The following is a 19,652-nucleotide window of genomic DNA, read 5'->3' as shown; positions in this document are numbered from 1 at the left end:
GACTCGGGTTTTCGACGCCTACGCTAAACGTTCAATAGTGCAAGTATTTCTAGTGTTAAGTAACTTTATGCCACCCCTTTATGGAACATGACATTCCTGATCTTATCTGTGATGTGACGACGATGACACCGTAGTGAAGGAAAAGAATAAATTCTACAGAATCTCAGTTTTCGGACAAACCAAACGAAATATAGCTCTCTTTTTGCTACAATTTATGTGTCGCTTACTGGCTTTAAATTAAATCTATATTTACTTTGTGTGCTCCGGAAATTCTCTCGTGTCTTCATAAACGTACCACACGTTTTAAGTTATAAACTTTCGTACATTCACATCAGATACATTCAGTAATTGTTGTTCAATCACGCATGCTACACATTTCCACCGAGAACTTATTTCTATCACATGTTTTAAAGAACAAAAGAAAAAGTAAGCTCAAACCACTCGAGCGTGAATCATTTGAATTTGGAATGAACCGGGAATCGGGAGATGGAAAGTGTTCCCTTCCGTATTTACACCAGAGCAAGCCAACGTTGGTGTGTTGTGTATTACATCTCAATTGTTTGGTTTAAATGGTAAAGTACGTATAAACACCTTGCAAACCTATAGGCTAATATTTTCGTTGGAGCCAAAACAGGCTTAAAATACACATGTGCAGTTTTAGATGTGCCTTTGCAATAGCACCTGACATTGAGACACTGCTCCTACACTAGCACGGGCAAATGCAAATGACGAGAAGCTAAATCTGTCATTATACTAATCTTCCCTTGTTTTCTTCAATGATCTTCTTTTCCCAACACAATCTTTCAATATTCTATGAAAAATTATGCCGCTTACTATTATCCGGAACGGAAAAAACAAAATGCATAAAAATAGTTCAACATAGCGTTGCTTGCTTATGGACGGCTTTATGACAGTCGAGAATGTGGGCACAGTCTGCTCGTGGATTGACGTGGACTGAGGGATTGAGATACTGTTACTGTAAGAGCGTTATTTCTTCCTTTATGAACATGTTCAACGTATAAGCAGATTTTTCATCTTCATTACCAGTTTCCTGTCTCCTACGGTTTCCTATACTGCATACCACGGTTCGCACTCTCGCACATCTTAAATTCTAACCTTTGACAGACCAATAAATATTAATATCATCTAGAACAATACAAATAGTAACAACTGATTGACTTATTTCACTAGCCTAGCGTGGAGGACTCGAACAAAGCTCGAGTCGAAGCTGGCCGCTATGCCACAGCAACAACTATGCCTCAATTTCGATCAATATCTTTTCGTCCGAATTTGAATCGGAGGCCGTTGCAAGAAGCGCTGCTGACAGTTCCATCCGGGCCTTCTGTACTACCCAAATCATAAGAGCGGCGCCAACAATAACCTGCCAAACACACACGAGCAACGAGATCACATTAGAAACATTTACGGGTAGATGGTGTTGTTAAAATGCTTGTGTTTTCCAACTTACCTCCACTACAAATACACCGTATCCTGCCAGACCCAGCGCTGCATTGTGATCGTTTAGTACCTCGTGAATTGAGCGCAACTTCGAGCCAAGATACACATTGATGGTTTGCGCTGGGAGCAGTCCTATTACCGTCCCGGCATGGTAGCTCCGCGTGTTTACGGAGCTTATCTGTTTGGTAACAAGATCGACAGTAGATAGGTTAGACGGTTGAATACAATTTCATACACCAAACACTGCAAGTAATAATCAAATGAACGTGATGTCATAAAGTGGCTTAATTGCTCTTTTTTTGTCCTTACGGCAACAAACGAGACGACGATCACGTTTCGGTCACTCGTTTCTCATCAATGAAAGTAACCGAAATTATCCATTACACGAGAACAAAGTTCTTGGTAGTTGTACAATACCAGTATGCGGTACGAGTGTCAAGTATCGTTCTAGCTAAAACATATGGCCATCATGGACAAGAGACGGTACGAGGCAAACAAACGATTGCGCCACGATTCGTTCGTGCGCTGACGTGTGGAAAGAAAACAGGCCACTTGTTTTCAAGCCGTTTGTGCGTGGATTATTTTGTGTCTGTTTTTTACTTCGTTTTATCACACGCTAGTAGACTTGTGGCGAGCATAACTGACGTCATTGTAAGACGGGAAATAAAGCATTCGTTTGAAGAAGAGAAATCTATTTCACAAGCGTATGTTCGTGTTGTGTTAAGGTTGCTTTTCAACAACTTTGTGATTGAATTTAGTGTGAGCAACAATTTATATACTGCCATTTACATATCTCTACTACCAGTAGACTTGTTTTCAACTGCTTCTACCCTAGTTCCACCGCAAGCGCGTGGGTAATACATAGTTAAACACTTCACAGACAGCACGTGAAGTTTAGCCTTTGAAAGATAGCACGTTCTTCCGAGGATGCGTTTCAAGCAACGCCTATTCGCATAGGAAGCACTAGGAAGTCAACTTACGCCGAATATGGTGTTTTGCAGACCGAACGGTATCGGTGTTAGGCGAGCGAACAGCACGATTTTGAAGGCCCTTGGTCCGGATATAACTCGCAAAATGGCACGACCCGTTTCGTTTTTGATGAGCCTACAAAGAAAGAAAGCAAACGTATAAAGCCGGTTGGCAAACAAACAAATATAGTTCAACATCCGATAATTTTCCTGTCCACCGGACACGAATAATACATGGAAAAAAGAGATAGTGGCGTTTTTTGTTCATAGACATAGAAACAATTGAGGCCATGTGTCAACCAGTTCAATTGGAACCGGCTCACGTTTCACGCGTTGTACTCGGCCACGTACAATATAAGGATTTATTTTTAATTGTATGCAAGCAATGGGAACATTAAAAGTATCAGAAAAGGAATAAAACAACACACATGGTTAGCACAAAATAAACCAAAAAATAACATTCATTAGTTGAGAAGTACCTTAAACCCATTTTTGATGTACAATTCATATAAATTTCTACACATGATTCCTCACTCCCATATCGAAGAGAAGTTGACGTGAAAGGCAACTCAACTTTCGCCGAACGATGCTTAAATTGTTTGATCATGATGTAAACAAGCGGCGTTATTTCCCGTTATAACTAATCCGTACACATCACTATCTGTGTTGGAATAAACACGCCTCAAAAGCGTGTCTTGAACACGTAAAAAAGTTATAAATAAATGCCAGAAAACCCGGAGTTGCAACTGAGAAGTCTGTCAACAAAATGCGCAATGTTCCAAGTTAACGCACATCGAATACATTTAACATTTGTTAAGGATTGAAATACAATCGAACGGCTGAAGTTTTAAAGTTACACACGTCGATACAACATTAATTACACAACAAACCATACTATGCAGACACACACGTGACAAAAGTTGCAATCATGCCCTTAGCCTCTGTGGATTTGATTCATCATTGCTGGGGAAAAAATGCGTCTCAGCGTCAGGCGTCTTGGGACATGTAATGTGAAGTGGTTTGCCTCGAAGCAACTACAACCTTTAAACTGTTGGAGCTGCGGGGGAATTTGAAATCGCGAAGCTGACATACGTAGAAAGAGTCGCACGGTTTTAGCTGTCTTGCTGAACATCAGCATCAGATATTGACGCCTTACTGCGTCTGCCTGAAGAACATTTGGTTGTTATATATATGCATTCTAGCAAAGTGTACGGAGAAATCCAAGCTTTCCATCAGTGCCGTGCGAAACGGCGCTAACGAAGAACGATAATTCCCATTCTGAACACGGTACCCGGGTGCCACATAAAACCGAACGGTGTGCCCTAATTTGGCAACCGGCCAAGGTAAAATGCAATGAAATTGGCCATCCCAACGATCGCTACTACTTTAACAGTCGGCTGGCCGATTCTTTTCGCAAGCATTGGGGGGATGGACCTGCCTGTCCATGCACATCCGACGTGTGACATGCCGCGAAAACATAATCATTGCGGTATGCATTATGCGTTACACTTGGACGTTGATCATTTGCCAGATCTTGCGGGATACTGGAACGAAGCAACAACTTGTTGCCTTTTTTGAGGTAAAACAATCACATGTCATGTTTATACCTGTTGTGACCGACCAACAGTAGTGTACCTTGTACTGAATTAATTATTACAATTATTTTGTATTTTGCTGCATCCTAGTGTAGTTAGTGAACATTTTTAACATACACCCCAAATGTGTGCCACGTTCCAAAATATTGCGTGCTACCATATTGTAGGAGGACACACTGGGTCGGGTTTTCTATAAATAGCTGTAAATGTCCAACAAACACATGTAGATCACGTGAGTTGAACACATGTTTTGGTTTACTATACTGCTGAAAATTCATACCAAACTGTCTTGTTAACTTGTGCTGGGCTAAACATATCCCGTGCCCTTGCATGCTTAACCGCAAACAATTATTGCTGCGACAGAGAGTTGGTCACAGTTTAACGAAACGAAATTTGTGACGCATTAATCTGATGTAAACGTGCTATTGCGCTTTCGATAACAAGACAAGGTTGGACGTAGTAATAAAATCTCTTGACTAGCAAATATGCTAAAAATGATTGAAATAAGCGAACGGCAATTTCGGGCGCATGCCTTTGCATCCAGCCCAATATATGATAACAACTATTGTCATCCCATGCTCTAAATTGAGAAGTGTTAATCAAATGCTAATTTATGGTTTTCGTTCCCGTGGGCATTTTGTCTAGTATTCAAATTTACAATGAAGATCAAGATTGCTCAGGTTATCAGTCACAATGCGCTAACTTGTTGGAAACCATCAAACTAGTGTTGGATGATCTTAAATCGTATGGACCTGAATGACACTTTGAAACGAATGATTGACGCTGTTCGATCTGTGGAAGATAATTCCATATCCAAAGTAGTCCAAATGACTCATAAAGCGAACATTATCGTGTACTATTTAAAGGCGATCCTTGAACGCGATCAACATCATCTTCAGTGTACGTAACATCTTATCGATTAGTTATTTAAACGCTTCAAGCGCAGCTTATATGTTAGGCCTACTATAGCCGAGTATGTAAAACATTTGCGCAAACTGTTATGATCTGTTTGGGTGCGATGTGTGTGCAGTATTAATTCACGAAACACTAAAAAAAGGTCCGTAAACAGGTTTTGCTAAATGAAACAGTATGAAAAATACTCACTTGTGCACGGGCAGTTTGCTTTGGAGCGATTTGATGGTATTGTGTGCGATGGCCACACCGAGATTTGCCCCGATCAGCACGGTCAGCAGACCGCGAATGAACCCGAACAGGTACCCGCTGGCAATGATCAGCACCAGATAGCCGACTGTCACCGGGAAGCTGACGATGGTGAACATGCACAGAAAGATGACGAATATGATCCACGTGTTTTGCGTTTCGATCCAGAACAGCACACCCTTGGCGGTGTCGCGAAACGCGTAGATCAGCAGCATGATCCCGATCAGTAGGCACAGTGGAAGCAACATGTTGAGCATCGGCTTGCGCTGTTTTGCCAGTATTCGCTGCAGCCGGTACAGCAGATTATCGCGCATCGCGATCGGATCGGTAGCAACGGATCGCTTCCTTTCGCTAGCAACCGCTCCCCTGGTAACGGGCAGCGCAGACGACCTTGTTGCGAGTGCCGCCGCGGCAGGTGCTTCCTCGAACAGTGGGCACTTTTCAAACGACTGTTGATCGTAGAACGATGGATGGCCGGCGCCGTTGGCGCTTTGGTTTGTAACTGCGTTCAAATCGAATAGGTAGCTCCTCGGTGCGGTCTTTGGGCTTGTGCCCTCGAGCGATACAACCGTGAAGAATGTCTCGGTGGGCAGTGCCGACGGTGGTGTTGCTATGCAACCGTTCGTCGTCCCTGGTGAAAGCGCCTCTGGAGACGGGAAGGTAGACTTCGAAGAGGAACACCGCATGGGTGTCGATGCGTCGTATTGCGAAGGCTTGGAAAGCGATTCCCAATATGTTGTTGGCACCTTCGTGGTTGTCGTCGTTGTTGTTTTTGCTGTCGTTGTAGTGTCTGATAAAACGAATGTGTCGGTAGGTAACCACTGTCGAAGACGATGATGTTGATGGTCCTCCGTCGTTTTCGCCGCTTGGTGCAATGGTATTGCCTGTTCATCGAATTCGATTCCATTCTCGTCCGGGAAGTTCATGCTGACCGGGAATGAACGATCGCACACGGGATGCTGAATGTGGTTAATTTAAAACGAATAACACCAATCAGTAGTATCAAGTGTGAAAAGCGTTTGAGCGAGGGTGCGTTAGTTATTCCCCGTTTTAGCAAGCGATTCAATCGCCCACTGGCCACTAGCGTAGTGAAATCACCCCTCAGTACTAGTAGCCATCGTTCGTGTTCGGGATAAAAATCCCCTGGGGGAGAGAAAAAAAAAACCCACTACCAATGCTTGCTGCTGACGACATGACCATGTTGTTAAATATCTCGCCGGGATGGCGTCAACGTCATGCACAAAGAGCTAGAGTGAAAGTTCGTCGGAACTAATCTAAAACGGAAGGGAGTAAAAACGTTTGCTAACCGCAAGAAATTGTTTCTATTCGGCAACATGTACAGTTGCTTTATGCTAAGAGTGATGCATAATCTACACTATGCAAAGAAAACCAGCCACCAGGTAGAAAAATCGATCGATCCTTCATTTCATAACATAATCAAAACAAAACACGCAATTGCGTGGATATTTATAAACACCACTACTACGTCGCTGCACCATTTCCAATCGAGTATACATTGCAATAAATATAATTTCAGTTTTCCCCAAACAGAAAGACCACCACCGAAAGAGGACGAGCGAATGCACAAATTTTACCACCAGCATACGACAACGAGGCGCATTTTCCAATTCTCCACGTCGATGCGACTGCTGGGAATAATTCCCGAGCAGCGCGGTCCATTTTCCAGCCGCACAATTTACTTGCGAAACCGCAACACACAACCTAAACACGAACACGACCCTTTCCGCTTCACAGTTAGCTGGAGTACAAAATGGACGTGAAACGAGCTGAACGTTTAGATAAATACAATTCCGGATGGTTGCCGTTTTATTTCTGCTACTACAGCACAATAGTTGGACACAGTTGCACACTGATGTTCCTCCATTACTTCAATGCATAATGGTCCCAATATACAGTGTGGATGCACTTACTTCAGAATTTCACTTCACAGGGCGCGAGCGTGCGATGCGTGTTTACATTGTAACTTTCTTTCCCACACACACAAATGACCATCGTTTTCTTCTTCACGCACAAATTCAATTAGCAAACACTGGTGGGAATTCAAAACTTCACGAACCGTGCATGGTTTTCACGAACACGAGATCTTTTTCGCCAAAACGAACTGCACACGGGAGCTGCACGAGCTAGTTTGTGTTTCTTTCGACGATTTCCATGAAATGAATGCGTGAGAGCGATGTTGTTGGTTTGCATTTGTATGGAGACTTTGACGTCTCGCAGTTTGCACGCGTGCGAGAGAGACAGAGAGAAAGAGAGGTTTATTCTCCACAGAGCGAGGCACTGAAACTTAGCCCGCGGTCTATGCAATTAGTTGAGCTAGCTGGAAACGTCAAATCGGGGTGCATGAGAAACGTCAATATTCTTCTGCCGCGCCAAATCACGTTAAATTCCGTTGGTGTTCTTATATGAAATTGCATTTCTTTACATTCTTGTAAATATTTTACGCTTGGAGTCCATGGGTAATTGGGCCGTAGTCAAAAAGTATTCGCAATATCATTCTTTCTTCTGTACATCCAGGTCAAATTCGATACCTAACAACGAAGTGGAACCGGAATGCGGACGTTGATTGTGAAATTCTTCAACATTTTTCATTACATTACCTTCGTCAATTTAGTTAGATAGCAAGCAAGATTTGTCAAAAGACCAATGAAGATGGTTGCGGAACCAAAAACATCGCCTTATAGTCCGGAACTTATTACTTTATTTCCAACTTACCACCGGTTTAATCCCGTTTTACAAAGCGTCGGCTGTATTTATCCTAACAAACGAAAGTTATTGATGAGCTCTAACAGCTATTTCATTATTATTACTATGCGTTGTAATAGCAATACATCCCGCCCGACTCTCGCAAATCAAACAAATGTATTTAAATGTGGAAGATGTTTCGAGGGTAGCAACACGAAGTCATGGTGAATACTTTTCCGAAGGAATGTTAGACCAATTTGTAAGTAGGAAACGATGTTTGCAAATAGGCAAAAGGAAAAGACCCGCTTCATGTGAGTTTTGTTAAGTTTTCATTTTAATGCCTCGAGTGTTACATGTTTTGTCGTTTGTGTATGGGTGTGAACTGTGGATTCTGCCGTTTTCTTACGTGCAAGGAAGATTTCATCTACCCTTTTTCTGCCATCGCGAAGAATCGATGGAGATTTGGGGCTCCTAATGTTAATATAACATTCATTTCCCGGCGTGCTCTTAACGAAGGATCTTATGAAATGCAATTGTTTTGTATACTTCTTTTTCTACTATCTGTTTCCCTGCACAGCATCGGAATTTTGTTGCACAAATTGGAATTCATACACCACTTTTCATATTCTTTTCGCTTGTTTGTTGGCCTAGGGTAGCTCTGTTCTCCTGCTGTCAATGGCCTCTATCTCTCTAGACTACTTCCATTTGCTACGATTTCCCGTGGAGTCTGTCTTGCGTTAAGCGGTGCAAACTAAGGAAGAAACGATATCCGTAAGGAAGGAAGGTCTGTTTTAACGAGTGGATGCACAAAACGAACTATTGTAAAGAAGGTAGAGATCTTGAATCGCGCGCACATGTTTGGATGTTGGAATTTATGTAATTTATCTATATCGCTTCGTCTAACGTCTTACAGGTTTCATCATAAAATATAGTATATTACAGTCTCTTTGCGAAGTTTTACATTACTATTATGCACACGCTTTCTCTTCTGTTGAATCTGCAATTGGAGGTTTCACTCACGTACATATGCGGTATGACGAATTACGTTACACGGAAACATGGTTGCCATTTTGTCGATGGTGTGATTTTGGACTTAGAATATTTGTGTAGCTTATTACGGTATTAATGCATTTACTTTTGTGTGTTTGTGTGTGTGTGTGTTTTTTTTCAGCGTGTAGATTAACATTTGCGGGCAGACACTGGTGGTATTCGTGCTATTCAAGGCCCACTCTCTTTCTTCGCTTATAGCTCGTCCTTTGTCGGTGTGTCTTCCTTCTCCTCTTCCTCTGGCTGCTGTATTAGAAAGAAATGAATGTTACAATTAATATCAAAAGGCATCGCAATAGAACCAGTTTCATGCAAACAAACCTCATCCTTTCCACCATCCAGGAACTTAACGAAACCTTCCAGCGTGCGTTCGCCCTTGAACTCCACCTTCTCGTTGTCACCCTTTCGGTACAGATAGATGGTCGGGAACGACGAGATCTTGGTATGTTCGAGCTCGTTGGCAGTGGCATCGATCTTGGCGATGACTACGCTGTCGCTGTCCTTGTACTTCTCTCCAAGCTTGTCGTAGATCGGAACGAGCTGTTTGCAGTGTCCGCACCACGGAGCGTAAAATTCAACCAGCACATCCTTGGTCTTATCGAAAACAACCTCATCGAACTTGGTGGCCACCAGCACCTTAACCGGCTCCTTATCCCAATCCTCTGGCAGATCCTGAGACAGCAGATGCTGCTTCACCTTGCCATCCAGGAACGACTTCACGAACTCAAGGATCTTATCGGCGGACAGATCATTCGTTTCGGGTTTGTACTTGGCCATGTCTTCCTCCAGGCGGATGATGCGTAGCGAAGGAACCTCATCCTTCTTCATGCCAAAGAACTCCAGGATGCGCGTATGATCCTCCTGGTCAGCGTCGATCGTCACGAACAGAATCTGTTCCCGGAACTTCTTAGCTACTTCCTTGGCCGGTTCGACGTATTCCTTCAAGTGTCCGGCTTCCTTCGAGATAAAGAACAACAGATGGCTCTTGATCTCCCCGCCAAAGATCTTTTGGGCAGTTTCGTGGCTGAAGTCAACAATCAGGGGCAGTGCCTGGGCGGTGACGAATTTCTTCAATGCCTCCTCGGTAGCTTCGCCTTCGAACACGGCCTTTCCTTCATCGAAATGCTTGAACAGAACCACCGAGCCACACTTGGCTTCGTATTTGGCGTACACTTCCTCGCTGCTCGTCACACCGAACGGATAGTCATCAACGGCGACGGCCGTCGACATGAATGCCTTGGCTTCCTTCGATTCGCGATCCTTGAAGAATCCAACCACAGCTACATTGTTTTCCTTCAGGAATTCCTCTGCAGCCTCGACCGTTTCAAGCTCCTTGGCAGCGGGACCAGTCTTCTTCTCCAACCACGACACAATCGTGTCCTGTTCGCGTCCACCAGTGTAGTCGACGTGGGATCCACTGCGGAAGAATTTCAGCGTCGGGTATCCACGAATGCCATACTTTTCGGCCAGTTCTGGTTCGACGGTGGCGTCAACCTTGGCAAGCTTGATGGGGGATTCCTTGTCCGCCAGCACCTTAGCGGCCTTAGCATATTCCGGAGCCAGAGCCTTGCAATGTCCACACCAAGGAGCGTCTGAAAATGGATGTTACACATAAAGTATTCATCGTACAGAATTAGATTCTTTGTGTTGCGGTTTTCTCACTATTTCAAACAGCGTAAAAATAGAAATTCCATGAGGGTGGAAGCGCTATTTTTTCACGGATGAGCAAATAAATTATGGTAATATTTTATCGAAAGGAAACATTTGCAGTATGGTGTAAGTATATGTAAATTATAACGAATTACAATCAACGCCCAAAGACAATCATTACGACAATTTGACCAAATGACGTCAATTGTGTCATTCGTATGCATATTTTGCATTGACTCGGGGAATAGTGGGATGGTACAAATCCATTCCATAGTTGTTCCAATGTGTTTTTTTTTTTGCAATGTTTCCCTTTCTTGGATTTGTATAAAACGGAAAATGCTCGTTTCTTGCAATGACAACATTTCCGAAGAAACCATTACATCTGGTCGAATAACGTATAGCGTAACAAACAAGCGTCGCGCCCCTGAACTTGACCGTACTTGCTGCGTAGAAAAACAAGCAGCAACAAATCTGTCGTCGTTTAGACAGAGTCGTTGAAAGGTGCAACGATCGAATTACGCACTAGTAGTGCACGAACAGATCATACAGATTCACCTTAGTAGGCAGCCTACTTTTCACGAAATCTATAGTGGGGGCGATTATCGAACACTTGTCAGCTCTTCTTCTTCATGTGGGTTACCGCATAACCGGTACCGGACCGGAGGTCACTGACCGTAAACATAAACGACTGCGAGCGACTCCCCGTGTTCTTCGCGGCTGGGCAACCAATTATAAAATCCGTATGCTTTCGTCTTCGAACACACACACAGAATCAAGAAAGAAAAGAATATGCGTACCGCGAAAGCGTTGAGGCAATGCGCGCGATGGGTTTAGCACTCACACGTGCACAGAGCAGTGTCATGGGGACTATGTGTTGGTATCTCCAACCCGTCACTAACCGACACGTCACGGTTGCTGGACAGCTTGTTCAAAAAACCGGTCAAGTAGCTTGCGGTTCAAGAAACATTTAGTTACTTTTTCTGTGTGTTTTTATTCCTTCTTTTTTGTCGGAAAAATCAATTGGCAATTTAATATTTCCTATTGAAGGTTTAATTCCATCATGTCCGGTTCGTGAATTGCACCAAAATTCTTTACCAAAACTTCAAAGCTCGACAAACTTTATCGTTTCGAACTCTGATGCTTGTAACTGATAGGAACTCATGTACAACACATCGCAACGAAATTGCTTCAGCGCGCTAAAAATGTTGATAACAGCAGACTAAATTGATAAAAAAAAGTAAAGACCTCCATTTGAAATGGGGAAGTAAATTAAACAGAAAAGTGTACAAGCCGTTGTACAAGGCCCCGCCGGGAAAAAGTTGAAGAAATTCACGCTCCGTATGCTAGAAACAATCGTTATAGTGCCGCATGTTTAGAGTTACGAACACGTCGATTTTTTTCTAAAAAAAAAACAGGCTTAAAATTCTTCTACTCGAACCAAAAAGGAAAAAAAACAATAAGATACCTTGAGATGGAAAACATGCTCGCCACACAACTGAAAACAGACCCTCCTACGGAAACATTTGTGTAAACATGGTAAAAATCTGAACCAACATGCTTTTTTCTTCTGCCTTGACAGCTTTCGGCTGTGTGCTGTGTATTTGCACAGATATAGACCACAAAAAAGGGTATAGCAATCTACACATGAAGTACACCTTGGTCTGTGGTTGATAAGGAACATATAGAAAGCATCCTCCTATCGACGTGGCCCCCTGCAATCTTATTCTTTAATCATCGAACACGTAAGCGAATTTGCCAAGCACTGTTGTTCTGGCGGCAGGTACACGTAATGCGCAATGATGCAATTCTGTGCAGATGTGTTTGTGGATCGGTATGTGCATAAAATACTTCTTCGCGGTTTGGCCTACTGCAAGAAGTTCAATTGAATGTTGTTTACTGCCATGTTGAGTGTAAAAAATTGGAACATTATTTCACACACTTTTGGATAGCTAATCGTAGAAGCCTGTCAGGTTGGAACCGTGAGTTTTCCCCACACCAATGTCGAAATTATGCAAATGATTTCGTTTCCTTGCCGGCCGGCACTTTCAGGAAACCAGTTGGAAACAAGTTTGCTCACCAAACCAAACATAGTAAAGCTGCTCGTTGTGCGTATCGCGAGCCATAAGATGGAACGAGAGAAGTACCAATATCTTCCACGTATACAAAGATTCCAACAGGGCAACTTTAAACCATGACCGCTGGTCGTCTCGGTTCTACCAACAAGCGAGCAGGCGCGCGAACGCTTCCTACATAACTGGCTGGTGGCACTCGCTCTGTTTCCCCAGCATACGCGTTTGCCGGTGGGAAAGAGTAGCCGAATGGTTTAAGAATCACAGATAAGATACTCCAGCAGGAAGAACGTAACGCAACAGCGCCCATGTAAAAAAAACTGGCTGACTGGCGGATTTCATTGTGTGCTCATTGACCGTGTACACGTACGCATTAGACTGTGCGGGCAATAAACAAATCCATAGAAAGCACTACTTTTTGTCCCCTTTTTCCTACTCTATTCCCGGAACAATTTTCCGCTTTTACCTAACCCTAGCACTAACTAAACCGATTTGAGCATCCTACCAACCTAATGATGACCGTGCTTCGTATTCACAATGGTGGAATTTCACGCTGCCGCTTGGAAACGGGTTCCATATGGTTGTGCAAAAGGCTGAACAGAAACATTTACAGATACTTACAGAATTCCACGAGCACGAATTCGTTGTTGGCGATGACGGAATCGAAGTTATCCTTAGTCAGAACCAACACACCATCTTCGGTTTTGACCTCTTCCTCTGCAAGCGCCACGGTGGCGAAAGCAAGCACCAGCGCGAATGCCGATAGTAGTCTCATCGTTGGCTCGTTGCGGCTTCTAAATGCAGGAAAATGCGACTGCCGTTTGGTAGGAAAAACTGGGCACGGAAAAACTATACGCGGCGTAGAGACAATGAAAGGATAAAAGCGAAAATACTGTTAGCCTCGCATATGACCGAACCGCGGAACACCACTGTGTCTCGAGCGCCGACTCGACCGCACTGATGGACGAAAAGATGATCAATGGAAGCTCGAATGAGAAAGGAAGCACTTTAAGCCTCTGCCCGCTATATGCGTGATGCACGTAGCCGTGGTCCAAGCGAGACGCTGGCGTGTGCAATGAGAATGGGTGTGTTGAACTCCTACGGACGCAGTTGCAAACGGGCTGACGGGCTTACATGGACGGAAATACACGCCGCAAATAGTGGCAAATAGAATACGGATCGAAATACTAGCAGAATTTTTACTTACAACTCACCGGAGCACTTACATTCGCGAAAAAGGGAACAAATTTATGTTTTTTAGCACTGACGTGGCGCCGCTCCGACGAATGACCACACGCACACACCTGCACTCGCACGATGCACTGAACTCGAATTCTTGCACAAACGTCATCGGCTGATGCTGACAATTTTTTTACCAAGGTATATAGAGTGTACCGCAGATAATTGACAGTTTTGTTTGTTTACAACACACGTGCTGTCGGTGCCGGCAGTAATATTCACGAAAACGCACAAATACCGTACAGAAAAGTCGCGTTCAAAGATATGGAGGAGGACAACGTTTCTGCTGTAGTAGAGGAGTCCACGGCAGAAGAGGCAGTTGAAAAAAAAGATGAAAAATGTGAAATAAAGGGCGAAGAATATGCGTACCTCGATGCCACCGGCTTCACTTCGGAGTTATTCAAAATCGAACTGCGAGGGCTTCCCAAATACTATGGCATTGGCGTAAGTAGATGGTGCATCTTATAACATCCTTTCATGCATTTCATTTTCACGCATTCATCCTTTTCAGGAATTGAAAAAGTTGCTAAACGTGAAGATGAAACTGTCTACGAATAAAATCAAAATAATGAAACCCGGCAGTCCATTCATTTTCATTTGCTTTCGTAATCAAGCGGATCGTGAAGCGGCAATAAAAGCACTGGATGGCTACAAATGGAAGGGCAAAGAGTTATCAGCTTTCGAAGCAAAACCCGCTCCAGATCCCTTAGTCCGCAGGCGTAAGGAAGCATCTGCAGCCGAGGGAGAGCCAATGAACATTAAGCGCCGCACGGTGGAAGCTTCAGCAACGTCGCTTGCATACCTATCGTACGAGCAGCAGCTGAAGCAGAAACAATCGGAAATGGAAAACGTACTGCAAAAATTTGGCAAAGAGCTCTGGTCTACCATTCCCACGCTACGGGTTTTTGTAGAAAAGCAACGCCAAGAGCACGGTGGCCTTCCTTGCGCATTTGAACCGATTCGGCCATCTCCTATGCAGGACGAGTATCGAAATAAGTGCGAGTTTTCTATCGGCAAGGATGCACAAGGTGTAAAACGCGTGGGATTCCGTGTGGGTAGCTACTCTAACGGATTCCTAGAGGTTGAATCGATAGCACAACTCAAGCACATCCCGAACTGTATGAAACAAGCCGTGGCATTGTTTGAAGAGTTTGTGCAGAATTCACCATTTGATGTTTACAGCGCCGAGACGTATCAGGGCTACTTTCGGCAAATGACTGTACGAATGTCCCATGCCACTGGTCAGGTGATGGTAATCGTCGGTGTACATCTCCAATCACTGTCCGAAGACGAGCAAAAGGGGCTGAAAACGGCTATTGTCGAATGCTTGACATCGGAAATGGGCAAAAAGGCTGGCATCTGTTCGATCCATTTCGAAGTGATTCAAAAACGCCAACAAGGTCAATACACCAATCCAATCGAGCACTTGTATGGAGAAACACATATTGAGGAGAAAATTTTGGGACTCACATTCCGCATCAGTCCGGGAGCATTTTTTCAAATCAACACCCCTGCAGCAGAGCTGCTTTATCAGTGCGCTATCGATGTTGCTGCACCAGACCAAAACACAAGTCTGTTGGATATTTGTTGCGGAACTGGTACAATCGGGTTATGTTTCGCTCGGCACTGTAAACAGGTCCTTGGTGTCGACATCGTTGAACAAGCTATCAAAGACGCGGAATACAATGCCCAAAAGAACGGTGTGGAGAATTGTAAATTTTTCGCTGGAAACGCGGATGACTTAATTACGTCATTGATCCGGCAAGCAAACATTATTCCGGAGCAGCAGGAATCTTTGATAGCTATCGTTGACCCACCGAGAGCTGGACTGCGTACGTAGTAGTGTTGGCAATTGGTTACAAAATGCGTAAATATTAAACAGCTTGTCTTCCCTATTGTAGATATCCGCTCGATTACGCAGCTGAGAAACGCCCGGGGACTAGATAAGCTGGTGTACGTATCGTGCTCTCCGCAAAGCGCCATCAAAAATTGGGTCGACTTAATGCGCCCCTGCTCAAAACAACTGCGCGGAGACCCATTTATTGCGAAGAAAGCCATCGCAGTGGATTTGTTTCCTCACACTCCACACACGGAATTGATTATATTGTTTGAACGTGAGACAGAAACAAACACCGAATCTATCACTAAAGAAGCAACAGGGAATGATGAGAAAGAAACCGATGAAGGTTCTCAAATATCCGGAGATATTTAATTAAGTAAATATAAAGCTGATTATGTTGATTATACATATCCTTAGTGTGGATAATTTGGTGACGTACAATGATGACGTAGCTGACGTAGGTGTACACTTTACTCAGCGCAGCAGTGTGCATCTTCGATCTAGATCGCTCACTCATTGTGTATCTCGCGCACATGGCTTCCCACGCTTCCCACGATCCGATTGAAAGGTGCAACGAATTAACGGAAATCCCATTAGCTGGATAAGGTGTAGCAACGGGTTTGGTGTTTGTTGGTTCGGTGTGTAAGTTTAGTGAATTGCTACATCTACAAGATTGAGGATGAACGTTTTACGGATAGTTTGTGGTTTGATTTTTGTTCTGCCTTTTTCCAACTCCGATCCGCGCAAAAGTGTCCGCTATCAACCGCCGAAGCCACGATTTGAAATTTTCGATCCACAAGGGTTGATCGTGTGGATTAATGCAGATCCAGGCATTAGTTCGTTTACATTTCACGGGAAACTGAATCAACAGTTTACGCAGTACTACGATGTGGGACGATGGGCGCAAACGATAACAAAAATTAAAAATGGCCGTTACCTATTCATCGATCGTGAGGCTAAACTCGTTCCTGGCGATACCATATTCTACCGCGCAGTGATCGTACGTAACGGGCAAACGTATCGTACAAATTCCGGATCGTTTACCGTGCAAGACTTGCGCCCAGCAGCAACCCCGGCACCTACATCCGGTTCCGGTATTGTCTTACGTTCCGCTACGACCGAGATGTCGTACCCGTATGTACTGACTCCGAATGAACGGCGGACTAAAGAAGTGAGATCAACCGCAACGCAAACTGATGATTTTGAGGATCGCATGGCTAAAGGTTGTGACAAGGGCTACACCACTGTGAATGGACGAACCGCGTGCGATGGGCAGTTATTGTTTGAAGACGATTTTGACGGACACACGATAGATGCGCAGAAATGGCGTATCGAGAATCGCTTCGCGTCCGATCCAGACAATGAGTTTGTCGTTTACGCCGATTTTAAGGACAACATAAAGCTGCAGAACGGCAAACTAGCTATCCGACCAACTCTGTTTGAGGAAAAGTTTGGACCCGGTGCTACAACTAAGCAGTTCCGGTTCGCCGATGAGTGTACGGGTCACCGTAGTTCGCGAGACTGTATACGTGACACTAAGATAGATTTTGATATGATACCGCCCATACTTACTGCGCAAATTACCACCATTAACAGCTTTCGATTTATGTATGGGAGAGTGTTGATCCGGGCAAAGCTACCACAAGGCAATTGGATATTCCCCCGTAAGTAAACGCTCGCAAGTGACTTGTAAAGGTCCTCACGCTTATAACACTACATTAATCGATTACAGAAATGTACCTCATCCCAGCCACAGACTTTTACGGACGAGATGGTTATGCTTCTGGGCTGATGCGCATTGCTTTCGTGCCCGGTGGACCTCGTCTGCGCAACCAACTGTCTGGCGGGCTTATAGTGAGCGATCGTGAACCGTTACGCTGTTCGAAGATGTGCACGTTGACCAGAAGCGTGCAATGGAATGCCGATTATCATGACTATGGCTTAAAGTGGACACCGGAGGGAGTGTGGATGGAAGTGGATGGAGAAGTTTACTGCAAGATTGATCCTGGAGAAGGCCTACACAAGGACATTCAATCTACCAAACCCCAAATCGCTAACCTATGGCGACTGAGCGGAACCCGAATGGCTCCGTTCGATAAGGAATTCTATCTGGGTCTGGGGGTAGGCGTTGGTGGACATTTCGATTTCCATCAGTTCGATGGGAAACCATGGAAGGATTTGGGCGTGAAAGCGATGTACACGTTTTGGAACGCTCGAGACAGTTGGTATCCTACCTGGAATGCGAACAGCACACTGTTGATAGATTTCGTTCGTGTTTATGGCGTTTGAAAGGGTAGTTGGAGTTATATTCATAGTACAGCGCATAGAATAGAACTCGCTTTACAATTATATGTAAAATTACAACGTATGTATATGGTTGTAAAAATATTCAAAAATGAGAAAAACACAGTGCGGTGAAAACAGGGCAAACTGGCAGCACGGCCGCGCTTGCGCAAAACGTAAACAAAACAAACTTCACTGTGTGTGTGAACTGTCAAACGGGCGAACGTAAAATACGGCTGAAATTTATTCGCAAGTCCATAAGTTCCATCGGAAAAGTATCGAAAAGGTTTCAGTTACCTCATTGACGCTAGTTCCAGCGGAAAGTGTAACCATTTTACCTAAAAATGGAACGCCCCAGAGTGGTAGAAAAGTGGTGCGCAAACTAGGAAGATAATCCGTAAGTAGGAAGTTTGTTTGTATGGGGTGATGCCGTACCCGTTTTGGGTATGTTGTGCATGCGATTTGTAAAGTGATTCGTACTAGCAAAAGAAAGAAACTTTCGTTTTATCGCTCGATCCCAACGATGACCGCAGCGACACGGTACGTATGCACACGAGTTGTTTATTTAATATTGTTTTTTCGGCAGGTCAAAAGTAATGTGGCCACTAGCGTGGAAAAAATCTCGAACACTGAAATAGTTCCTCCAAGGGCGCGGAGAGTAATTAAGAAGAAAAAAAAACATGATCCAGGATTTATATGAAGTGCGATGTAGGATGGCTGGAGCTAGTCGCTAAGCGGTCAAGTCGATTTCCTCAGCCCTTCGCTACATGTGTTTCTATACTGATGGTAATGAAATGAGTGCAGCTTCAATAGGAGTAATCTTAAAATAGATCATTGCGTAAGCAAACATAGAAAATGAAAATTCAGCCGTATCGTGCACTGGGAGAGAATATATTTCAGTATTGCAAATTACGACAGAAAGACATCATTCCTTTCTTTCTGTTTTTGGGACAGCAGGGGCTGCACCGACTGCAGATGGAGAACCTTGAAAATCTTATCAGTATCAAAACTTTGAGGAGTTTTTTTTGTTGTTGCTTAATTTCATCCATTATCTCCGTTCTGTACCTATCGCGCATGTTTCCCACCACCGTTTGGGTGTTGCTTTCTTATCAGCAGAAGGAAGTACCGAGTAACTAAAGTCTAAGAAAAAGACTTCAATGCGCGATTTCCTCCTTTTGGGTTTTGTGTTGTACAAAATGGGCCTCGATCGGAACCGAAACGCAAGAGGGCCATTTTATTGGGGGTGGAACATGGGACTAGGAAAATGGGATGCCATCTTTGCTGCTTGCTCGAAGAGCGGACACAAGCGGGCAACAAACTCTCACCGTAGATGATCTCCGGAACATCCGGAGAGCGGATTTTCGTGACGTACTGCACTCTCCGGAATTGAGTAAAGTTGCCCAGGAAATGCACAGCCTGTTGCAAATTTCTGTTTATTTGGGGCTGATATGAGGATAATTCTACCCTCAGGTACAACCCAGGTGCAGAGTGCCGGACAAGAAGATTATTAAGACCGACGATTGCGATAAGAGAGTGTTTTTAATCATTGCGATGAGATGATTGAAAGAAACGCTTATCGTTTATTGTTTCTCCATGCTGTAAACTGTAAATTTTGTAAACCCCAAAATGCGTATCTTTG

At 44.0% G+C, this 19,652-nt stretch overlaps 3 protein-coding genes across 3 annotated transcripts in view; 1 reads left to right on the top strand and 2 right to left on the bottom strand.

Moving 5' to 3' along the window:
- Window positions 1-1,252: 1,252 nt before the first annotated feature.
- Window positions 1,253-19,652, bottom strand: part of LOC128718941 (protein pangolin, isoforms A/H/I/S-like) — a 61,643-nt gene continuing 43,243 nt past the window's right edge. Inside the window, exons 2-4 of the mRNA XM_053812559.1 lie at window positions 2,439-2,562; window positions 1,469-1,636; window positions 1,253-1,381 (exon numbers count right to left, since the gene is read on the bottom strand). Of these exons, the coding sequence (XP_053668534.1) occupies window positions 1,253-1,381; window positions 1,469-1,636; window positions 2,439-2,562 (421 nt within the window). The remainder of the gene's footprint in view (window positions 1,382-1,468; window positions 1,637-2,438; window positions 2,563-19,652) is intronic.
- LOC128718944 (protein disulfide-isomerase) lies at window positions 9,128-13,426 on the bottom strand. Its single transcript, XM_053812562.1, has 3 exons — window positions 13,273-13,426; window positions 9,254-10,524; window positions 9,128-9,178 (listed from the first exon to the last, which is right to left on the bottom strand). The coding sequence occupies exons 1-3, from the start codon at window positions 13,424-13,426 to the stop codon at window positions 9,128-9,130; spliced, it is 1,476 nt and encodes a 491-aa protein (XP_053668537.1).
- Window positions 14,155-16,102, top strand: LOC128718942 (tRNA (uracil-5-)-methyltransferase homolog A). The gene is made up of 3 exons (XM_053812560.1): window positions 14,155-14,334; window positions 14,402-15,722; window positions 15,792-16,102. The coding sequence occupies exons 1-3, from the start codon at window positions 14,155-14,157 to the stop codon at window positions 16,100-16,102; spliced, it is 1,812 nt and encodes a 603-aa protein (XP_053668535.1).

The sequence above is a fragment of the Anopheles marshallii genome, chromosome 2, assembly GCF_943734725.1.
Source record: "Anopheles marshallii chromosome 2, idAnoMarsDA_429_01, whole genome shotgun sequence".
Classification (NCBI taxonomy): Eukaryota; Metazoa; Arthropoda; class Insecta; order Diptera; family Culicidae; genus Anopheles; species Anopheles marshallii.
Note: the sequence above shows the minus strand (reverse complement) of the source record. Positions and strands in the feature narration are given on the sequence as shown.

Bases quoted from the DNA above. Each gene is read 5' to 3' on its own strand.
- LOC128718944 (XM_053812562.1), bottom strand. From the start codon at position 13,426: ATGAGACTACTATCGGCATTCGCGCTGGTGCTTGCTTTCGCCACCGTG. The intron at 10,525-13,272 runs GTAAGTATCTGT...ATCCATTTTCAG, and splicing joins ATTCGTGCTCGTGGAATTCT to ACGCTCCTTGGTGTGGACAT. The intron at 9,179-9,253 runs GTTTGTTTGCAT...TTTCTAATACAG, and splicing joins TGGATGGTGGAAAGGATGAG to CAGCCAGAGGAAGAGGAGAA.
- LOC128718942 (XM_053812560.1), top strand. From the start codon at position 14,155: ATGGAGGAGGACAACGTTTCTGCTGTAGTAGAGGAGTCCACGGCAGAA. The intron at 14,335-14,401 runs GTAAGTAGATGG...CATCCTTTTCAG, and splicing joins CCAAATACTATGGCATTGGC to GAATTGAAAAAGTTGCTAAA. The intron at 15,723-15,791 runs GTACGTAGTAGT...TCCCTATTGTAG, and splicing joins CCCACCGAGAGCTGGACTGC to ATATCCGCTCGATTACGCAG.